The sequence below is a fragment of the Lontra canadensis genome, unplaced genomic scaffold, assembly GCF_010015895.1.
Source record: "Lontra canadensis isolate GAN:19392208 unplaced genomic scaffold, GSC_riverotter_1.0 scaffold1, whole genome shotgun sequence".
NCBI classification, from domain to species: Eukaryota; Metazoa; Chordata; class Mammalia; order Carnivora; family Mustelidae; genus Lontra; species Lontra canadensis.
In genome coordinates, this window is record NW_022630995.1 from 81,178,730 (window position 1) to 81,201,175 (window position 22,446).

Here is a 22,446-nt window from a genome sequence, read left to right on the forward strand (position 1 = left end):
ATAATCCATAGACAACACAGATTTCAAACAAATAAAACGCAAATACATTTATTCCAAACCTTGATACAATTCCCAAAAATATATTCTACTTTTTTCAAATGTTTTAGATCTTAGCTTGAGAAGTTTAACATAAAAAGCACCAAATCTAATCATATAATCTTCCACTTAAAAAAGTTAGTAGTTATTATATCCTTTCTGTAAAATGAAGTTATATGGAACAAATCAATTTCATATGTGGTCTTTAATTTCTGAAATTAAAAAGCCAAAGCTATCAAGTATATCTGACTAAAGTTGGATGTTTAGCAAACCCAGAGTATATAAGAAAATGTTAAGACACAGTATCAAGTAATGCAATAGGTCTTTCATCATTTCCATTTTTCATGAATTGAAACTTCTTAAGTAGGGGACACATGTTTGGCATCATTTTCTAACCTCATATTTGGTAAAGTTTTAGAGTTCAGCCAAGTCATATGCATCCTATCTGCATTCCCACATTTAATTATTAAAACTACCTAAATATGAAGCAATCAGGATTTTTTTTTAGAATTCAAAGTTAACACTGATTTTATACATCATTAAATATTTCCATAAATATTTCCATGGCAGAAATTAAAGTTGAAAGAAACATGTTCTCAAATCAATAGTAGAACTATCATGTAAGGGTATACAATACATGCTGATGTATTACAAACTTAGCTTGATTTAGCAGTTCTTTAAAAACCAATAAGGTTTTTATGAATAAATTTATTTTAATTAATAAATTATTCACAATTTAAAATTTAAGGTTTTCATAAATAGTAACAACAGACAAAATACTGCATATATGGGGTTCCCACAAAACAGTAACAAAATACTTCAACATTATTTCATCCAAATATTGGCTTAAAATTATTCACATGTATTTAAAGATCACTGTTGACTAATCATAACAATGAATTCCAGACTAAAATGATAGCAGTTAGATATATAGTGCTTTCTGCTTATTCTTCTTATCATCAAAAGATGAAAAACTCCTTTTGTAGGAAACATGATGGCCATTCTGGTTACATACAGCGATCCAATTAGTTAGCATATTTATGGAGGAAGCGTTCAAATGCATCATAGATGGCTTGTCTAAAATTGAGGATGAAAGAAAAATTGTTAAGTAATGAGCAAAAGAGGAAGATGGACACTACTTTTATTATGTTATTTCCAAAGCTACCTGTGGCTTGCAACCTGACTTCCTCTCCAAATAGCTCTGAAAGAGGCAGGTACCTGAGGGTGGGTGTTTGGATCCATGTAACTTCACCACAGCTGCAGAAAACCTCAAATGTGCTTTCAACTGATGATGAATTCAGAAGTACCTTTTCTATGATATACTTTTTTGTGCCTTTGAACTTACATAATATATGCATTTATATAATATATATATATGCAATATAAAATATGTATGTATGTATGTATGTCACTTGTTGAAAATTAACTGGCTATGTAACTTTTCATAATGTAGTATTTATTCAACCTGTTTCATAAATTATGATAAGGATGCTTTCTGTCCAGAAAAACACATGTTCTTAGCAACTGAACTAAAAGCAGAAGCCTTAGTTTCCAATATTTCCTTCACAGGGTGTTTTAATATTTTAATTGGACATTTAAAGTGACATATAAAAGTTAAACTAAATAAGTGACAACATACAAAGAATTATTTCTTGGATTAAAAAGAGCTAAAACATGTCAAACATGAAATAATACAATTCTTTGTTATCTAGTGATGCAGCTGGCAGTTTTGAAACACAGCATGCACAGGGCACTTATCTAAGCACTTTATGTGAACCAATTTATTTAACCATTAATGATAAATATATCCCAATGATACCTTTTGCCATTAAATTTGAATAGAAGTAGAAATAATACAGGCTATCAAAAACTAGAGATACAGCATAAAATTTTTATAACTTCTGGTAAGTACTGGAGTCATATAAGGTTATTAACATTAAAACCAATATTTTCACTTCTCATGTAAGGTTCAATATTCACTTGCTACTGAAAAACAGTGCTGGACTCTTCCATAGATGCTCATGCCATCTGAGAGAAGAAAGTGGAGTGAAAAATTCAAGATGAACCAAAGCAAGTTTTAAACCCTGGTGTTCCTCCCTCCACCCTAAATATACCTGGCTATTAATATCTGAAGAGGGTAAAAACACACAATATTGTTGGGGGCCTATTGTTGGGGGCCTCGTGCCTAGAAGGGGTTAACTCAATAGAGCAACAGTTCTTGGGAACCTCTTCAACCGAGGACCTTCACAGGTGGCGAGCTATCTCTAGAGTGCCACCGTGTCTCCCTGGTGATTGTTATGAGAATATTGTTAAGGTTTGGCTTGTTGCCATTGCAGCTGCTGTCTCAAGACTAAGCTAATAAGGCTCCTATGTTTTGTGAATATTGAGTTATGGCCTAAGTGTCCAAACCACGAAGGTCAAAGCTGTCTGATATCTCTGCATGACCAACTATTCTCAGGCCAAAATAGAAACTAGCACCAGATGTACAGGAGGTGATTCCCTTACTGTGTGGTATAAATCAGAACTCTGTAAAATAAACTTTGGCACTATTGGACATCCTCCTTGGTACTCCTCCTGCCCCCATCTCTTTGTCTCTTAATTTCTTTTCACCATCCTCTTACCCTCTCAACCCTGGTCAATTTGTCGCGCCGGCCGCGACAGCCTATCATATGCTACTTCCCTAGTTCTGTAAAAGAAAAAAGAAGAGGATGGTATAGGAAAAAGTATCACAATGTAAGAATTGAGGGAGGCAGGGAAGAAAAAAGAAGACTAAAACATATAATAAAAATACCCAATCTTCTCTATTTTTTGAGGCCAAAAAAAAAAAATTCCAAAAAACAAGCAAATAAACAGATACCTGTTTAGACAAATCATCTTACCTGAAGAGTCCTTGTTTAAAAAGATAAGCACTAATATGACCCCCTTCTAGATAACGGATTTCACAACCAGGCCAAATTTCTTGTAGACTTCGAACTCCTGTTCGTGGAATATAAGCATCTTCTTTGGCTTGAACCACTATAATGAGGCTTGGGTCAACTGGAACTAGGGATAGAATTTTAAAAGAGAAAACATATATGCCCTTAAAAAACTCTTAAGATTTTTATATAAATACTATTAATCATATTAGAAAATGAAATACCCCTGATAGTACACTAAATGAAACATTTGTCAAACTAAATTTTTTTAAAAGATTTTATATTTATTTATTTGAAAGAGAGAGAGAGAGAGCGCAGACTAGGAATGAGTGGGGGCGGGGACAGAAGAAAAGGGAGAAGCACACCTCCTCCTGAGCAGGGAGCCAGACCTGGGGCTGAATCCCAGGACCCTGAGATCATGACCTGAGCTGAAGGCAGCTGCTTAACCAACTGAGTCACCCAGGCGCCCCTACAACTTTATGATTAAGTTAAAAACCAACTATAATACAGCATAATATCATAATATTTATCTCTAAAACAAAAAGATGAACATTCTAAAAAAGACACAAAATCCAACATATATTTTAAAAATTTAAATTCAATTAATTAACCTATAATGTATTATTTGTTTCAGGGGTACAGGCCTGTGATTCATCACTCTTATATAATACCCAGTGCTCAGTACAACGCATGCCCTCCACAATATCCAACACCCTGTTACCCAATCCCCCTATTCCCCACAAAATCCAATATATTTTTAAACTAATAAGATGGTTTTAGATTATCATGGATAAAATATGACGCATTTAAGTAACTAACTTATCCTGGAAAATATATTCTGGAGCCAACAATAAACATACTCTTGAAAATATGAAATTATTTTATAAAGCATCTTTAAAAAATATTTCACAAATATTTACACACCAGCAAACATTCTTAATTTCATATAAAAATTGGTACCTGAGAAATTTGCCACATGAGTACATTCATCCATGACTCCTTTCATGAATATTAAAGATTCTTTCTGAAGATTGTTTCTTCTGTGTTCTTTACTGAGTAGATGATATGACTGAGGATTGCAACTTGTATAATTACTTTTGTTGGTTGAAAGCGTTTGATTGAAGCACTCCATCTTAGAGGTATCTTGCAATAAGAGTCTTTCTGATGTGGCACTGACAGATGTTTTACTAGATTTATGACACTCACTAGGTTTTGGGGATACAACTTGGTTTTTCATATCTAAATTTAAAGTTCCAGAAACCACATTAAGGTTAGTTAGCTTATCTGCACTGATAGGGAAGCGTTTCACAAACTCTTGTCCCATTTTGAAAGAATCTGTCTAAATAAATAAAAGAAAATATCATTTATTATAAAATACATTTTATTTAACAACCTTGTTAAAGACAAAACACAAATTCCATCAGTGAATAAATGAATAAATAAAATGTAGTACATACATACAATGGATTATAACTTAGTCTTTTTTTTTTTAAACATTCTCCTTTATTTTCTTCTAAATGCTTTTTAATTTTTTTTAACTATGTCTTCTATTTATTTGACAGAGAGAGACACAGCAAGAGAGGAAACACAAGCTGGGGCAGTGGGAGAGGGAGAAGCAGGCTTCCTGTTGAGTGGGGAGCCAGATGTAGGGCTCAATCCCTGGACCCTGGGATCACGACCTGAGCTGAAGGCAGATGCCCAATAACTGATTATCATTTAGTCTTAAAAGGAATGAAATTCTGATACATACTTCAACATGGATGAACCCTGAAGACACTATGCTAAATGAATAAGCTAGACACAAACAACAAATATTGTATGATTCCAACTTTTATGAGGTAATCTAGAGGAGTCCGATTCATAGAGATAGAGAACTGAATGGGGACTGCCAGGGGCTGGAAGGAGGGGGAATGAAGAATTATCATTTAATGGGTACAGAGTTTCAGTTTAGTAAAATGAAAAGTGCTGGAGATGGATGGTGGTGATGGAGAGAGGCAATGGTTGCACAACAATGTGAATGCACTTAATAACACCCTGAACTGTACACCTCAACATGGTTGAAATTGTACATTTTATGTTGCATATATTTTACAACTTAAACAATAACAAAGAAAAAAGAGATGTCAAGATTTATCTGAGGACTAGATAAATAAAAGACATACTACATTGCTAAATGTCTCCTCTTAAACACTAAAGGGTATCATTTAGTCTACACCATATGCTTATTGCCAAAGTTTTGAAATCATGATCTGCCTGAATCTTAGAACTTCCAAAAGCCTTATGAGTGTATCCTGGCAAGTAATACATCACCCACATCCAACCCCTTTCTCAGGTTGAACTAAGAAGAATTTAAAATTATCAAGGAAAAAATAATTGCCTATTAAAATCTCAAAAGTATGTACTTAGTTTAAGGACTTGTAAGTACAATATAATTTAAGTAAAATAAACTTTATTAAATACTAAGGGCAGAGTCAAAAAAAAATGACAGTATGGGAAAATATATTTGTAACTTATATGACAAAGCTAACTGCTTTTATTAAGAGCTAGAAGTGAACACAAAGCCCAAAACCACAATAGAAGAAGTGAGCAAGCGACATGTAAATACAGGTCACAGACATTGAAATATATATAGCTCTTAAACTTAGAAACATGTCAAATTTTACTTAAAATTAAGTAAATAAAAACAATACCAATTTCATCATCAGGTTAACAAACAAAACAAAACCCTTAAGTTTGCTTACACACTCAATTTGTGAAATTGTGGGGAAAGAGATACACACGTTCTACTGCTAGTATAGACAGACACAAGCAGTAGACAAAATCTAACATTACAAATGCAACAACATCTCTAGGAATTTACACTTGTGAAATGACTTATGTACAAATTTATTCATTGCAGCACTGTTTGTTATGAGCAAAAAGACGAGAAATCACATCAACAGGGTACTGGTTAATAAATCATGGTACATCACCCATATAATTGATTATTATGCAGCAGCAAAAAAGAAAAAAGAAACATTTGTGTATAGTCCCTAAAAAAAGGTAAGAAAAAAGCTCATATTTCTACTGGTTTGAAAAATTCCTTGAAATGTTAATAAATAATGGGTTATTTATTGAGGGAGACAGGACTTAGGCAAATTGAGAATAAGGGTAGGATGTGTTTCATTATATGCCTTTTTATACTTCATGATGCTTGAACTATATGGCCATATAATCTATTTAAAAAATTAAAGAATGAAAAATTGGTTGAAGCCAAGGGAAAAAAAGGAACCCAACAACCTGGCTAGTAGAACAAATCACTGAAGTCATCCAGATCAAATTTATATATAAGAGGGAATGGAAAAGGAAGTTTGGAAACATTGAGAAATATAAGATTAAGCAAACTAGAATTACTCAGAGGGCTACACCATCAACTTTAACTGCTTTTGATTGGAAAAACTATTTTTATAACAAAAAAGAAGGAAGCCATCTTGACATTTCTTGACTATGCATGACTGTGAACTAGTTCTGGGACAAAAAAACTTGTTTTTTTTTTTAAAGATTTTTTTTATTTATTTGACAGAGAGAGAAAGGGAGCACAAGCAGGGGGAGCAGCAGAGGGAGAGGGAGAAGAAGGCTCCCTGTTAAGAAGGGAGCCTGATGTGGGGCTCAATCCCAGGACAGTGGGATCATGACCTGAGCTGAAGGCAGATGCTTAACCCACTGACCCACTCAGGCGCCCCGGGACAAAACACTTCTATACAATCCTCATGAGTTAGAGGCACAAAGAAAGTGCAGGGTAAGACCACACTGCCATTTCAGACAACCAAAATTTTTGATTCTCCCTTCAAAAAATTTTCATATTGAGTTTTCTCATAAGCTCTCAGATATAGGCATCTTTTGGCTTATATGTACAGGGGAGCACAAGGAACTAACTAGCAGGTAGAGGTATTTTGTAATAAAGTTCTTAGGCACGTAATAATCCTTTCAGGTTATGCAAGACAGACTTACTTTACAAGAGTGAGATTTATAGTGGTATAATTACAAAAGTCCTAATTGATAGTGGAGAGTCTCGTTTCCTTTCTGAGATTTCTTCAGATTCACAGTGACTTCTAAACTGAATGTGTAAAATTAAAAATTCATAAAAAGAAAAAAAATCATTAAAGGAATTGGTCACCTTAGGAAACTAACAGGGAACCAATTAAATTTCCTGAAAACTGGCAGATTACAGTAAAGAATCAAGCATTTATCTTGCCTTTCCTAGATGAACTGAACTACTAGGTAACCAAATAATAGATAAGTGCCTTTTTATACAAGCATTCAAATGAATAAATTAAAAAAGGATAGAACATCAGCATTTTGCAGCTCTCCACTATTAAGAGACTTAGGTATTAAAAATGGAGGCTTACACCACAACATAGAGACTAGACATTATGTGCTTCCTGTACTCCTACTAAAGGAATAAAAACTGAATGGAGACTCTAGACCCAGCTGCCAACTTTCAGGCAATATAGAGCTTGGGTGAACATGCTAAACTGTACCATGAGAATGCAATCAGAAATAGCTACACTTGGGACACCTGGGTGGCTCAAGTGGTTAAGCATCAGCATTCCGCTCAGATCATGGATCCTGGGATCAAGTTCCACATCAGGCTCCTTGCTCAGCAGGGAGCCTGCTTCTCCCTCTGCCAGCCCCTCCCCCTGCTTGTGCTCTTTCTCTCTCTCTCTCTCTCTCACTCTCTGACAAATAAATTAAAATCTTAAAAAAAAAAAAAAAGCTAGAATGTGAGAAACTCTACAAATAAATAGCCTAAATTCATCAATTGATAAATTACAAGGAATGGGAAAGAAATAGAACTTACAGATTAAAAGATTCTTCAAAGCACATAAAAGAATTGTGTCTAATGACACACATTGGGACAATAAAATTATTGTAAAGACAGAGGAAGTAATTACTATAAAAATCAGGATAATGATTAATAGTTGGGGGAGAAGGGCTTTTTAATTAGGACACATGGAAGTGGTTTCTGGGTTGGGTGGTCCTTTTTTAAAAATTTTAAATTTTAAATTTTTTTCCACTCTTCCCCTGATGATCCTCTGTTTTGTTTCTTAAGTACACATACAAGATCATAATTGTCTTTCTCTGACTGACTTATTTCACTTAGCATAATACCCTCCCTTAGCATAATACCCTCTAGTTCCACCCACACTGCTGCAAATGAAAAAAAATTTTTTTTTTGATGGCTGAGTAGTATTCTATTCCATCTTCTTTATCCATTCATCTGTCGATGGACATCTGGGCTCTTTAAATAGTTTAGAAATTGTGAACACAGCTGCTATAAACATTGGGGTGCAGGTGCCCCTTCAGATCACTGTATTTGTATCTTTGAGGTAAATAACCAGTAGTGTAATTCCTGGATCATACAGTAGCTCTATTTTCAACTTTTTGAGGAACCTCCATATTGTTTTCCAGAGTGGCTGTACCAGCTTGCATTCCCACCAACAGTGTAAGAGGGTTCCCCTTTTTCCACATCCTTACTAGCATCTGTCATTTCCTGACTTAATTTTAGCCATTCTGTCTGGTGTAGGTGGTATCTAATTGAGGTTTTGATTTGTATTTCCCTGATGTCAAGTGATATTGAGCATTTTTTCATGTATCTGTTGGCAATCTGTATGTCTTCTCTGGAGAAATGTCTGTTCATGTCTTCTGCCCATTTCTTGACTGGATTATTTGTTCTTGGGTATTGAGTTTGGTAAATTCTTTATAGATTTTGGATACTAGCCCTTTATCTGATAAGACATTTGCAAATGTCTTCTCCCATTCTGTCCATTGTCTTTTGTTTTGTCGACTATTTCCTTTGCTGTGCAAAAGCTTTTTATCTTGACAAAGTCCCAATAGTTCATTTTGGCCTTTGTTTACTTTGCCTTTAGAGATATATCCAGCAAGAAGTTGCTGTGGCCAAGGTCATAGAGGTTGTTCCCTGCATTCTCCTCTAGGATCTTGATGGATTCCTGTCTCACATTTAGGTCTTTCATCTACTTTGAGTCTATTTTTGTGTATGGTGTAAAGAAATGGTCCAGTCTAATTTTTCTGCATGTGGCTGTCCAATTTTCCAAACACCATTTGTTGAAAAGACTGTCTTTCCATTGGACATTCTTTCCTGCTTTGTCAAAGTAGTGCACCATAGAGTGGAGGGTCCATTTCTGGGCTTTCTATACTATGCCATTGGTCTACGTGTCTGTTTTTATGCCAGTACCATATGTCTTGATGATTATAGCTTTGTAATACAGCTTGAAGTCTGGAATTGAGATGTGACCAGCTTTGGTTTTCTTTTTCAACAATCCTTTTGCTATTTGGAGTCTTCTCTGGCTCCATACACTTTTTAGGATTATTTGTTCCAGCTCTGTGAAAAAAGTTGATGGTATTTTGAAAGGAATTCATTGCATGTATAGATTGCTCTAGGTAGCACAGATATTTTAACAATAATTGTTCTTCCAATCTGTGAGCACAGAGTATTTTTCCATTCTTTGTATCTTCTTCAGTTTCTTTCATGAGTACTCTATAGTCTTCTGAGTACAAATCCTTTGCCTCTTTGGTTAGCTTTATTGCTGGGTATCTTATGGTTTTTGGTGCAATTGTAAATGGGATCAACTCCTTAATTTCTCTTTCTTCTGTTTCATTGTTAGTGTATAGAAATGCAACTGATTTCTGTGCACTGATTTTATATCCTGCCACTTTGCTGAATTTCTGTATGAGTTCTAGCAATTTTGGGGAAAAGTCTTTTGGGTTTTCCACATAGAGTACCATGTCATTGGTGAAAAGTTAGAGTTTGACTTCTTCTTTGCTGATTTGGGTGCCTTTTATTTCTTTTTGTTGTCTGATAGGTGAGGCTAGGACTTCTAGTACTATGTTGAACAACAGTGGTGATAGTCGACATCCCTGTAGTTTTCCTGACCTTAGGGGAAAAGCTCTCAGTTTTTTCCTGTTGAGAATGATACTATGAGCTTTTCATAGATGGCTTTTATGATATTGAGGTATGTTCCTGCTATCCCTACATGGCAGAGAATTTTTATCAAGAAAGGATACTGTATTTTACCAAATGCTTTTTCTACATTGAGAGGATCACACGGGTCTTGTCCTTTACTTATGTAGTGTATCACATTGATTGATTTGTGGATGTTGAATCACCCTTGTAGCGTAAGAATAAATCCCACTTGGTCATGGTGAACAATCCTTTTAATGTACTGTTGGATCCTACTAGCTAGTAACTTGGTGAGGATTTTTGCATCCATGTTCATCAGGGATATTGGTTTGTAATTCTCCATTTTGTGGGGTCTTTGTCTAGTTTTGGGATCAAGGTAATGCTGGACTCATAAGAAGAATTTGGAAGTTTTCCTTCCATTTCAATTTTCTGAAACAGCTTCAAAGAATATGTATTAGCTCTTCCCATGTTTGGTAGAATTCCCTTGGGAAGCCATCTGGCCCTGGGCTCTTGTTTGTTGGGAGATTTTTGATTACTGCTTCAATTTCCTTGCTGGTTATGGGTCTGGTCAGGTTTTCTATTTCTTCCTGGTTCAGTTCTGGTAGTTTATGTCTCTAAGAATGCATCCATTTCTTCCAGATTGCCTAATTTTTTGGCATATAGTTGCTCATAATACGTTATTATAATTGTTTCTATTTCTTTGGGGTGATTGTGATCTCTCCTCTTTCATTCATGACTATTTACTTGGGTCCTTTCTCTTTTCTTTTTGATAAGTCTGGCCAGGGGTTTATCAATCTTATTCTTTCAAAGAACCAGCTCCTAGTGTTGTTGATTTGTTCTGCTGCTCTTTTGATTTCTATTTCATTGATTTCTACTCTAATCTTTATTAATTCTCTTCTCCTCTGGTTTTAGGTTTTATTTGCTGTTCTTTCTCCATCTCCTTTAGATTTAAGGTTAGGTTGTGTACTTGAGACCTTTCTTATTGCTTGAGAAAGGTTTGTATTGCTATATATTTCCCTCTTAGGACTGCCTTTGCTGCATCCCAAAGGTTTTGAACAAATGTGTTTTCATTTTCATTTTTTTCCATGAATTTCTTAAATTCTTTTAATTTTCTGGTTGACCCATTCATTCTTACTAGGATGCTCTTTAGCCTCCACGCATTTGCATTCTTTCCAAATTTCCTCTTATAAGTGAGTTCCAGTTTCAAAGAATTGTGGTCTGAAAATATGCAGGGAATGATCCCAACTTTTGGTACCAGATGAGACCTGATTTGTGACCCAGTATGTGATCTATTCTGGAGAATGTCCTATGTGTACTCAAGAAGAATATATACTTTGTTGCTTTAGGTGGAATGCTCTGAATATATCCGTGAAGTCTATCTGGTCCAGTGTGTCATTCAAAGCCCTTATTTCCTTGTTGGTTTTCTGGGGGGGGGGGGTGTTAAAGTCCCCTCCTATTACTGTATTATTATTTATGTGTTTCTTCAATTTTGTTATTAATTGGCTTATATAATTGGCTGCTCCCATGTTAGGGGCATAAATATTTATAACTGTTAGATCTTCTTGTTGGATAGACTCTTTAATTATGATAAAGCGTCCTTCCTAATCTCTTATTACTGTCTTTGGTTTAAAATCTAATTTGTCTGATTTAAGGACTGCCACCTCAGCTTTCTTTTGATGTCCATTAGCATGATAAATAGTCTTCCATCCCCTCATTTTAAATCTGGAGGTGTCTTTGAGTCTAAAATGAGTCTCTTGCAAACAGCTACTGATGGGTCTTGCCTTTTTAAAATTCAATTTGATACCCTGTGTCTTTTGATTGGGGGCATTTAGCCCATTTACATTCAGAGTAACTACTGAAAGGTTACTACCATTATATTAGCTGTAAAGTCACTATTTCTGTATATTGTCTCTGTTCCTTTCTGGTCTATGTTACTTTTGGGCTGTCTCTTAGCTTAAAGGATCGCTTTAAGCGAAGATCACAAATTCTTTTAGTTTCTGTTTGTACTGGAAGCTTTTTATCACTTCGTCTTTTTTGACCAACATTCTAGCTGGATAAAGTATTCTTGGCTGCATATTTTTCTCATTCAGCACCCTGAACACATCAAGCCAGTCCCTTCTGGCCTGCCAGGTCTCTGCGGATAGGGCTGCTGCCAATCTGATGTTTCTGCCCTCTTATTCCAAGCTACTTTCAGGATTTTCTCTTCATCTCTGAGATTTGCAAGTTTCACTATTATATGTTGGGCATATATTGATTTTTGAGGGGGATTCCCTGTACCTCCTACATTTTGATGCCTGTTTCCTTCCCCAAATTGGAGTTCTCCACTATAATTTGCTCCAATATATCTTCTACACACCCTCCTCTCTCTCTCTCTTCTTCTTCTGGGATCCCAATTATTCTAGTATTATTTCACTTTATGTTATCACATATCTCTCAAATTCTCCCCTTGTGATCCAGTAGTTGTTTATCTCTCTTTTTCTCAGCCTTTTTATTCTCCATTGTTTGGTCTTCTATGTCACTAATTCTCTCTTCTGGAGCTCATTTATCTCAGCAGTTAAAGCCTCCACTTTTTATTGCATCTTATTAATAGTCTTTTTGATTTTGACTTGATTACATTTTAGTTTTTTTAGTTCTCCAGAAAGGGATTCTCTAGTGTTTTCTATGCTTTTTTAAACCCAGATAGTATTTTTATAATTGTTATTCTGAACTCTAGACCTGACACCTTACTTATATCCATACTGATTAGGTCCCTGGCTATCAGTGCTGCCTCTTGTTCTCTTATGAAGTGAGTTTTTTCATCTTGTCATTCTTGCAGAAAGTAGTTGCTTCTCTATTTGTAGAGTTGCAGCTATTCTTTTCTTAGAACTCCAGTTGACTTCACAGGTGTTCAAAATTATTTGATAGCTATCTAGCTGAATTCCTGGGACCAGAAGAAACTAAGGTCTCCAGCTCCTCTGCCATCGTGGACTATCTAGGTGGTCAATTTCTTTTATCATTTTAAAAATTTTATTAATTTATTTGAGAGATATAGAGAGTGAGCGTGCATAAGCAGGGGGAGTAGCAGAGGAAGAGGGAGAATCAGGCTCCCCATTCAGTAGGGAGCCCGATGCAGGGCTCAATCCCAGGACTCTGGGATCATGACCTAAGCCAAAGGCAGACACTTAACTGACTGAGCCACCCAGGTATGCCTGGGTGGTCAATTTTTATTCTACTGGTGTAAGCCATACATTTGCATTGCATGATTTTTTTTACATCTATATTTTAAAATGAAGAATCTTAAAAACTAGAAAGCACTACTGCTTTTTAACCAATTTGTGATTCTTTTTTAAAAAACCGAATCATTAAACACCATCAACTTTTCCCCTCAATTTATGCAGAGGTTAAAAATACTTACTCCACAGTATTCAAGCATGTGAATAATTTCTTCTTCATAAACTGTCTGTGTATAATACTGCTTTTCCAACTCCCTCCAATTAATCGATTTACTTAGAACACCCTGAAATAACAAACTATGTTAAGATCAAATCATTCCATAAAACATTTTGCCCAATAATTTTATTAGTAGTATGCAGAAAAGAACAAACATAGCAGGCTTGAAGCTTCCTATCTTTAGAAAGCCCTGCTTGCAATGTTGGCCCTTGATTAGAGTCTGGAACCTTGACAAACAGTTCCTAATCCCAATATACAACTTTCTAAATGACAAAGTGGGGCACTCTCCCCAAACTTCTTGTACAATGTAGTTTCTGCTGAACATGTACTTTTCATCTGGAATTTTGGTACATGTGAGGCAGAGAGTGCCTAAGTGACTGACCCCTGATTACCCTGGGCTGCCAGGCTCAACTGAGCTTCTCACACGTACTATCACAACACAGTGATGGATGAATTAAACAAATCGTGTAAGATTCCAATGGCTGGTTATGCCTAATTTCCTCTGGATTTTGCCCCATGTGCCTTCTCCCTTTGCTGATTCTTTGTATTGTATCCTTTTGATATAATAAGTCTTAGTCATAAATCAGACTATATGGTGAGCCCTGTGATACCTTCTAGAGAATCAGCAAACCTGGAGGTGGTTTTGAGAACCCCCAAACAATTAATTTTAATTATATGTAGCTATTTAAATATTAATTGCAATTAAATTACCGTAGTGAAGACCCCAGATGCTGTGGACCAAGACAGACATGGAATCAGTGGCATGGGCTTAGGCCAGTTGGATACCGCTAAGGAAGCCATCTGCAATATGTTTAACAGTCAGTTAGAGAGCTTCTGTTTAAATTTCTACTCATTAAAATGAAAAGATTTATTATTAAGAAGTAGTCTGGGTAGTAATTGGTGAGATAAGATATGAACACAAAATCTCTAAATACGTGGGGCATCTGGTTGTCTCAGTCAGTAGAGCACGACACTCTTAATCTCAGGGTTGTAAATTTGAGCCCCAAGTTGGGTATAGAGATTACTTAAAAATAAAATCTTAAAAAAAAAAAATCTCTAAATACTCATGAGAATGTCTAGCAACCTTCTGAAACTCCCCAAATCACAAATTCAATGACATACAACTTCCCCCTTAGAAAATAATAAATGTTGTAAAATTTTAAATCATCTCAAAACCCTTCATAGAGAACTACTTTCTACTGGATAAATACAGACCAAACAGACTGAAATGTAGATGCTGGGGAGCAGGCAAATGATATTCATTACCTAAATGATCTGCTCAGATACAGCAAAATCACAACTATAAAACCTTAGACATTTGGGGCTAACTGAAAAATGCCAAGAATTTGGTGAACTATAAACAGATTATATAAGTGATATAAAGTAATGTAATGTGTGTGTTTAGAAAAGGAAAAAGTTATTTTTGGCTAAAGGAATAACAGAAGGCTTCATGAACTGGCTGTCTCTCAGGGGAAATGAGAGAGGAGATCTTGTCTTCCATATTAAAAAAAAAATATGATCAAAGGCAAGATGGTGAAAAAGGAAAAAGTGGAAAAGCAGGTAGGAAAACAAGCCAATATACTTTAGTTTGGCTGGTTAATAGGGTACATATAGCCAATGAGGTGGGAGAGATAGTTAGGTCTGGAAAGATGGGACAGTATCAGATTATAGGTCCCTTTTGCTCTGTATATAATGGGGAATTAACAAAGAGGTCTGGGCAAAGGAGCGGCATTGTCAAAGAAGTGATTTAAGGAAGCCAAAATGATAGCAATTTATAGGATTGATTAGAGCAGGTAAAACCTGAGGTAGGGAAACCAGTATAGGAAGTAATTCAAGTGAAAGTTATAGGATCCCAATCTAGGTCATAAAAGTAGAAACACTACTAGGTAGGAAAAGAAATCCTCTTCCACCCCTCAAATTCATGGTCTAATAGTTCTTGCAAATTTTAATCAGTTTTTGAACTTAATTTTATAATTCAAATGACTTACCAAAAACTTGTTTCTTTCTAAATGTACTGAGTGGCTAATATGTCCAGGTAACAAACTAGAGCATATTTCTGAGTCCTCATTGAACCAACTGCTTCATGGAGAGAATAAACTGCTAAACAAGTAATCACAGTGCAGTGAAATAAGCACAAATGAGAGATGAAGTATGGTCTGAGGTTAGGCTGGGAGTCAGGAAGAGCTTCTCATAGAAAGTAAGCTCTGGACTGGAACCAGAAGGGCAAACTGCTATTTTGGCTAGGAATGAGAGGGCCCCTGAGGGTTGCTAGCACCTGGCATAGCTAGAGCCCAGTACAATAGCAAGCCTTTGGCAGGTTTTAAATGGGAGAGAACAGAGATGAGATTTAGGAAAATCACTCTAGTAATGGTATGAAGAAAAACTTAGAAGAAGATTAATAAGAGAAAAGACGAGTGACAGAGAAACCACTTGGAGGCTGTTTTAGTACCCTCTAGAAGACAAAGTAAAACAAGCTGGTGACTGTGGGCATAGACATAAGAGATAAATTAAAAGTATTTTCCAAATTTGCTATCTTTGCCAATTTAACAGCAAAATAAGGTATTTACACTTGAGATGTGAAAAGTTAAGCTTTATAAAAATCAGTTTTATTATTTTTATTTTTAAAAAATCAACTTCTAATAAAATATTAAATCTAATATCTGAGCTATAACTGTGAAATAAGTAGTACAATGTCTACATAAATCATACCAAAAAAAAAAATCATTGTAACTGGAAAAGTTTGAAACCTATTTCCAAAACTAAAATTAATTCTCTACCTGAAGTGAATTTTTAAAATAACTACATTCTCTAGATTTTATGAATATAATCACAATGAAATATCAGTTGAAATTAAAAGGCTTACATGTCCTCCCATGGATATTCCGGTCATTCCTAGAGGTCCATAACCCTCTCTCTCTAGCCAGTGCAAGAGAGCAGCAGATTCTAAAACAAGAGCTCCTCCCATCACAAAAAGGTCAGACACGTTTTTTAAGCTGGACCTTCTAGCCTCACAAGACAAAAGAGAAAATTATTTTTGCATTTACATTTTAATATAAGCAAATTTACAACAGGTAGCCAGACTTCATGTTTTTCTTTTAAAGGATGAGTTAGCTAAGTAAAACAATGGAATAAATCGATGGAATTAGAGTGCTAACATTATTCTACAATTAATTAAAATTTATTTTTAAAAGCAATAAATGCTCTTTATCGAATCTTTATTGAATTTCAATTATTTAGCTATTTTGAAGTCCAGGAAATAATATTTATTTGATAGCACTTAAAGAAACTTAAAAAAAATTCATTGTTGTTCCTTCTGTTACTACAACAGAACTTAAAGCATAAACATTTTTTAAAAGCAATGTAAAAATTTAACCTAATACTCATGTATTTCCAAAATCTTAAAATCTGCTTATTTTTCACAAAATATACAATTTATGAATATAATCAACTAGAAATTTTTTCTGATTTTTGAATGTAGTATAGTTAACATACATAATATTAGTTTCAGATATATATGTGTGTATGTGTAAATATGTGTGTGTGTATATATATATATATATACATATATATACACACATACGTTTCTCAGTGCTCAGCAAGGTAATCGTAGTTGCCATCTGTCACTATACAATGTTATTACAATATTCTTGACTATGTTCTTCATACTCTACTTTTCATCTCCATGACTTTTTTATTTTATAATTAAAAGTTGGTCAGAAAAGTAATCTTTTATAAAAATACATGTTTTGATTAACTTAAAGACCAATTCAACTAGAATTTCTTGTTCTTAGAAACTAATTTTACAAGTAAGTACACCTCTTTAGAAGTATTTAAATGATCTTCTTTGAGGGCATCTGGGTGGCTCACTCCGTTAAGCATCTGCCTTTGTCTCAGGTCACAATCCCAGGGTCTTGAGATTGAGTCCTGCATCAGGCTCCTTGCTCAGCGGGAGCCTGCTTCTCCCTCTCCCTTTGCTTGCTGTTCCCCCTACTTGTTCTATCTCACTCTGTCAGATAAATAAATAAAACCTTAAAAAAAAAAGTACTTAAATGATCTTTTTAAATTCTAAAACCATTCTTACACAGGCATACGTTATTTTATTGCACCGTGGAGATTCTGTATTTCTTAGAAATTAAAGGTTTATGGCAACCCTATGTTGATTAAATCTACTGGTGCTATTTTGCCAACAGTATTTCCTAACTTCATGTCTCTGTCATATTTTAGTAATTCTTACAATATTTAAAACCTTCTTGGTTATTGTATTTGTCATGGTGATCTGTGATGTTACTGTTGTAACTGACTTGGGGCATCATGGAACTGTTCCCATGTAAGATGGCAAACTTCATGGATAAACGTCGTATGTGTTCTGACTGCTCCACTGACTGGCTGTTCTTCCCCTGTCCCTCTATCCCACCTTCCTATTCCCCAAGACATAACAACCTTGAACGTACACAAGTTAATAACCCTACAATGGCTTCCACGTTCAAGTGAAAAGAGAAGTCACAGATCTCTCACTTTAAATCAAAAGCTAGAGGGCCACGTGACTGGCTTAGTCAGTAGAGCATGTGACTCTTGATCTTTGGGTTGTACATTTGAGCTCTATGTTGAGTATTGAGATTACTTAAAAATAAAGTCTTAAAAATAAATAAACAAATAAATAAATAGAAATCAAAAAGCTAGAAGTGATTAAACTCAGTGAGGAAGGGATGTCAAAAGTTGAAATAGGCCAAAAGGTAGGCCTCATGCAGCAGTTAGCCAAATTCTGAATGCAAAGGAAAAGTTCTTGAAGGAAATTAAAAGTACTACTCCAGAGAAGACACAAAATAGCAAGTGAAATAGTTTTCTTGCTAATGCAGAGAAAGTTTTACTATCTGGATAGAAAATCAAAATAGCCACAACATTCCCTTAAGCCAAAGCCTATTCCAAGGCAAGGCCCTAACTCTCTTCAATTCTATGAAGGGTGAGAAGGTGAGGAAGCTGCAGAACAGTTTGAAGCTAAAAGAGACGGTTCGGGTGTCTGAGTGGCTTAGTCGGTTAAGTGACTGCCTTCGGCTCAGATCATGATCCCCGGGTCCTGGGATCTGCATCGGACTCCCCCCTCTGCAGGAAGCTTCTTCTCCTTTTCCCTCTGCCTACTACTACCCTGCCTGTGCATGCTCTTTCTCTCTGTGTCAAATAAATAAATAAAATCTTAAAAAAAAAAAAAAAAAAAAGAGGTTGGTTCATGAGGTTTAAGAAAGGAAGCCATCGGAGTGCCTGGGTGGCTCAGTTGGTTAAGTGACTGACTCTTGATTTCAGCTCAGGTCATGATCTCAGGGGCCCCAGATTCAGTCCCACTTTAGGCTCCACACTCAGCAGGGAGTGCACTTGAGATTCTTCTTCTCCCTCTGCTCTTTCCCCCCACTCTTGCATGCTCTCTATAAAATAAAATAAATCATAAAAAAAGGAAGCCATCTCCGTAACATTAAAGTGCACGGTGAAGCAGAAGGTACTGATGTGAAAGCTACAGCCAAGTTATCCAGAAGATCTAGCTAAAATGATTAACAGGGCAGCTACACTAAACAACAGATTATTCCTTTCCTTTCCTTTTCTTTTTTTAAAAGATTTTATTTATTTTAGCAAGAAAGAGAGAGAGCACGTGAATGGAGGGAGAGGCAGAGGGAGGAGGAGGAGAGAATCCTCAAACAGACTCCCTGCAGAGTGCAGAGCCTGATGCAGGGCTTGATCCCATGATCCTGAGAGCATGATCTGAGTCAAAATCAGAAGTCAGACGCTTAACCAACTGAGCAACCCTGGCATCCAACAACAGATTTTCTTTCTTTCTTTTTTTGTTAAAGATTTTATTTATTCATTTGACAGAGAGAGAAGAAGAGTGAGCACAAGTAGGGGGAGCAGCAGAGGAAGAGGGAGAAGCAGGCTCCCCACTGAGTAGGGAGCTAGATGTAGGGCTTGATCCCAGAACCCTGGGTCCACGACCCAAGCCGAAGGCAGATGTGCAACTGACCAAGCCACCCAGATGCCCCTCAACGACTGACTTTCAACGTTGAAAAACAGCATTCTGTTGGAAGAAGATGCCATCTAGGACTTTCATAGTTAGAGAGATGTCAATGCCCGGCTTCAGGGCTTCAAAGCAGGGGCTGACTCTCTTCTTAGAGGCTAATTGCAGCTGGTATCTTTACGTTGAAGCCAGGGCTCATAGAACTATCAAGAATTATGCTAAATCTACTACGCCTTGCTCTATAAATGGAACAATAAAGCTTAAGCAACAGTGCATCTGTTGACAACATGGTAACGGAATATTTTAAGCCCACTGTTGAGACCTACTTGCTCAGAAAAAAGATTCCTTCTAAAACATAACTACACTGCATTGACAATACATGTGGTTACCCAAGAGTTCTGATGGGGATGTACAACAAGATTAATATTTTCAGGCCTGCTAACACAACATCTATTTCATACCCAAGGGGCAAGAAATAATTTTGACTTTCAAGTCCTATTATTTAAGAACTGCATTTCAGACAACTATCATATGATCTTCCTGATATGAGGAAGTTGAGAGGCAATGTGGGGGGTTTGGGGTGTAGGAAAAGAATAAATGAAACAAGATGGGATCGGGAGGGAGACAAACCTCCCGACAAACCACAAGAGACTCTTAATCTCACAAAACAAACAACTGAGGGTTGCGGAGGGAGGGGAGTAGGGAGAGGGTGGTGGGGTTATGGACATTGGGGAGGGTATGTGCTATGGTGAGTGCTGTGAAGTGTGTAAACCTGGTGATTCACAGACCTGTACCCCTGGGGCTAATAATACATTATATGTTAATAAAAAAAAAAAGAACTGCATTTCATAAGGCTATAGCTACCATAGATAGTGGTTCCTCTGATGGATCTGGGCAAAGTGAATTGAAAACTTTCTGGAAAGGGGTCACCATTCTAGATGCCAGTAAGATCACTTGTGATTCACAGGAAGAGATAAAAATATCAGCATTCACAGGAATTTGGAAGACTTTGATTCCAACTCTCATGGATGACTTTGATTTTCAGTGGGGTAAGAAACTGCAGAGGTGGTAGAAATAGCAGAGGAACTAGAACTAGAAGTAAAGCCCGAGGATGAGACTGAATTGCTGCAATCTCATGATAAACCTTTAATGGACAAGGAATTGCTTCTTGTGGATGATCAAAGACAATGCTTTCTTGGGATGAAATCTAAACCTGGTGAAGATGTTGTGAAGATTGCTGAATGACAACAAAAGATTTAGAATATTACATAAACTTAGTTGGTAAGTCAGTGGCGGGGTTTGAAAGGATGAACTCCCAATCTGGAAGTTCTATTGTGGGTAAAATGCTATGAAACAGCATCATATGCTTCAGAGAAATTGTGAAAGAAAGAGTAAATCGATTTGGCAAACTTCATTATTGTTTTAAGAAATTACCACAGCCACCCAACCTTCAGTAACCACCACCTTGATCAGTCAGCAGTCATCAACATTGTGGCAAGACCCTCCTCCAGCAAAGATCATGCCTTGCTGAAATCTCTGATAATGGTTAGCATTTTTTGCAATAAAGCTTTTTTATTTTATGTTATTTTATTGAAGTATAGTTGACACACAGTGTTACATTAGTTTCAAGTGCACAACATAGTGAGTTGACAAGTCTGTATGTATGCTGTGGTCACCACAACAGTAGCTACCATCTGTCACCACCATATAGCGCTGTTAAGATACCAATGACTATATTCCCTATGCTGTACCTTTTATTCCTGTGACTTATTCATTCCATAACTGGAAGCAATATATATTTTTAAAGATCCATTTATTTATTTTAGTGAGAGAGAGATGGGGGGCAATGGGAGATGGAGAGAGGCAGACTCCCTACTGAGCAGGGAGTCCCAATACAGGGCTTGATCCCACGACCCTGAGATCATGATCTGAGCCAAAATCAAGAGATGCTCAACTGACTGAGCCACACAGGTGCCCCAGCAATATTTTTAAATTAAGGTATGTACATTTTTTTTAGACATAATGCTATTGCACACTTAACAGACTACAGTATTGTATAAACAAATTTTATAAGCACTGGAAACCAAAAAATTAATTTCAGTTGCTTTATTGCAATATTCCCTTTACTGCAGTGGTCTGGAACTGAACCCACAATATCTCCAAGGTATGCCTGCATAGTGATAAAAAATAATACTATCTTATTACTAAAGTGTCCAAATTAGAATCTATCTTCAAAACTTAGTTCATATAAAGACATATGTGATTGGCTTCTGGAAGGAAGCTTGTCAAGGTGTACAAAAATTCATTTTATCAATGGTTATTATATGTAAATGTAGAGTGATTATGCACAAACAACTAGGTGTCATAAGACTGTCAAGTTGTGAAAAACAGAATTCTGGGCCCTAAAGAGCTTATATCCACTGTCCTACCACATCCTCTCAGAGCTCTAAGTCCTTAAGGCAGAATTTATGGAAACTCTGTCAAAACAGATCATACATGTGCTTCCTCATAAAAAAAGCCCATGTATCCTTCTATTTGTTTGTTATCCTCATTCCAATTTTCTATTTATTATCAAGTAACTGCCCTGATTATGTATTTTGGCCTGATATGGAAGTCTGAATTCTCAGATACACCTCAGTTTTTTTTTTTGTTTCTTTTGGGTTTTTTTGGTTTTTGGGTTTTTTTTAGGATTTTATTTATTTAGGGGCACCTGGGTGGCTCAGTGGGTTAAGCCTTTGCCTTCGGCTCAGGTCATGATCTCAGGGTCGTGGGATCGAGTCCCTCATCGAGCTCTCTGCCTGGCAGGGAGCCTGCTTCCTCCTCTCTCTCTGCCTGCCTCTCTGCCTACTTGTGATCCCTCTCTGTCAAATAAGTAAATAAAATCTAAAAAAAAAAAAAAAGATTTTATTTATTTATTTGGCAGAGAGAGAGCACAAGCAGGGGAGCAGGAGAGGGAGAAGTAGGCTTCCCCATTGAGCAGGGAGTCCAATGTGGGGGTTGATCGCAGGACCCTGGGATCATGACCTGAGCCCAAGGCAGACGCTCAGCTGACTGAGCTACCCAGGCACCCCTCAGTTTGCTCTTTTATATAACAGTTACTGATGTGG

The 22,446-nt window shown here is 36.3% G+C and overlaps 1 protein-coding gene and 1 long non-coding RNA gene across 5 annotated transcripts in view; one reads left to right on the forward strand and one right to left on the reverse strand.

The window, feature by feature from the left end:
• Positions 1-22,446, forward strand: part of LOC116867943 — a 70,731-nt gene that overhangs the window by 28,673 nt on the left and 19,612 nt on the right. The gene's annotated exons all lie outside the window — the stretch shown is intronic.
• Positions 624-22,446, reverse strand: part of ABHD18 (abhydrolase domain containing 18) — a 50,630-nt gene continuing 28,807 nt past the window's right edge. For all 3 annotated transcript variants that reach the window (XM_032857955.1, XM_032857949.1, XM_032857957.1), the window contains 6 exons: positions 16,205-16,343; positions 14,053-14,142; positions 13,307-13,408; positions 3,912-4,290; positions 2,916-3,078; positions 624-1,113 (listed from right to left, as the gene is read on the reverse strand). In XM_032857955.1, coding sequence (XP_032713846.1) covers positions 1,062-1,113; positions 2,916-3,078; positions 3,912-4,290; positions 13,307-13,408; positions 14,053-14,142; positions 16,205-16,343 — 925 coding nt within the window. In that variant the 3' untranslated portion in view covers positions 624-1,061. The remainder of the gene's footprint in view (positions 1,114-2,915; positions 3,079-3,911; positions 4,291-13,306; positions 13,409-14,052; positions 14,143-16,204; positions 16,344-22,446) is intronic.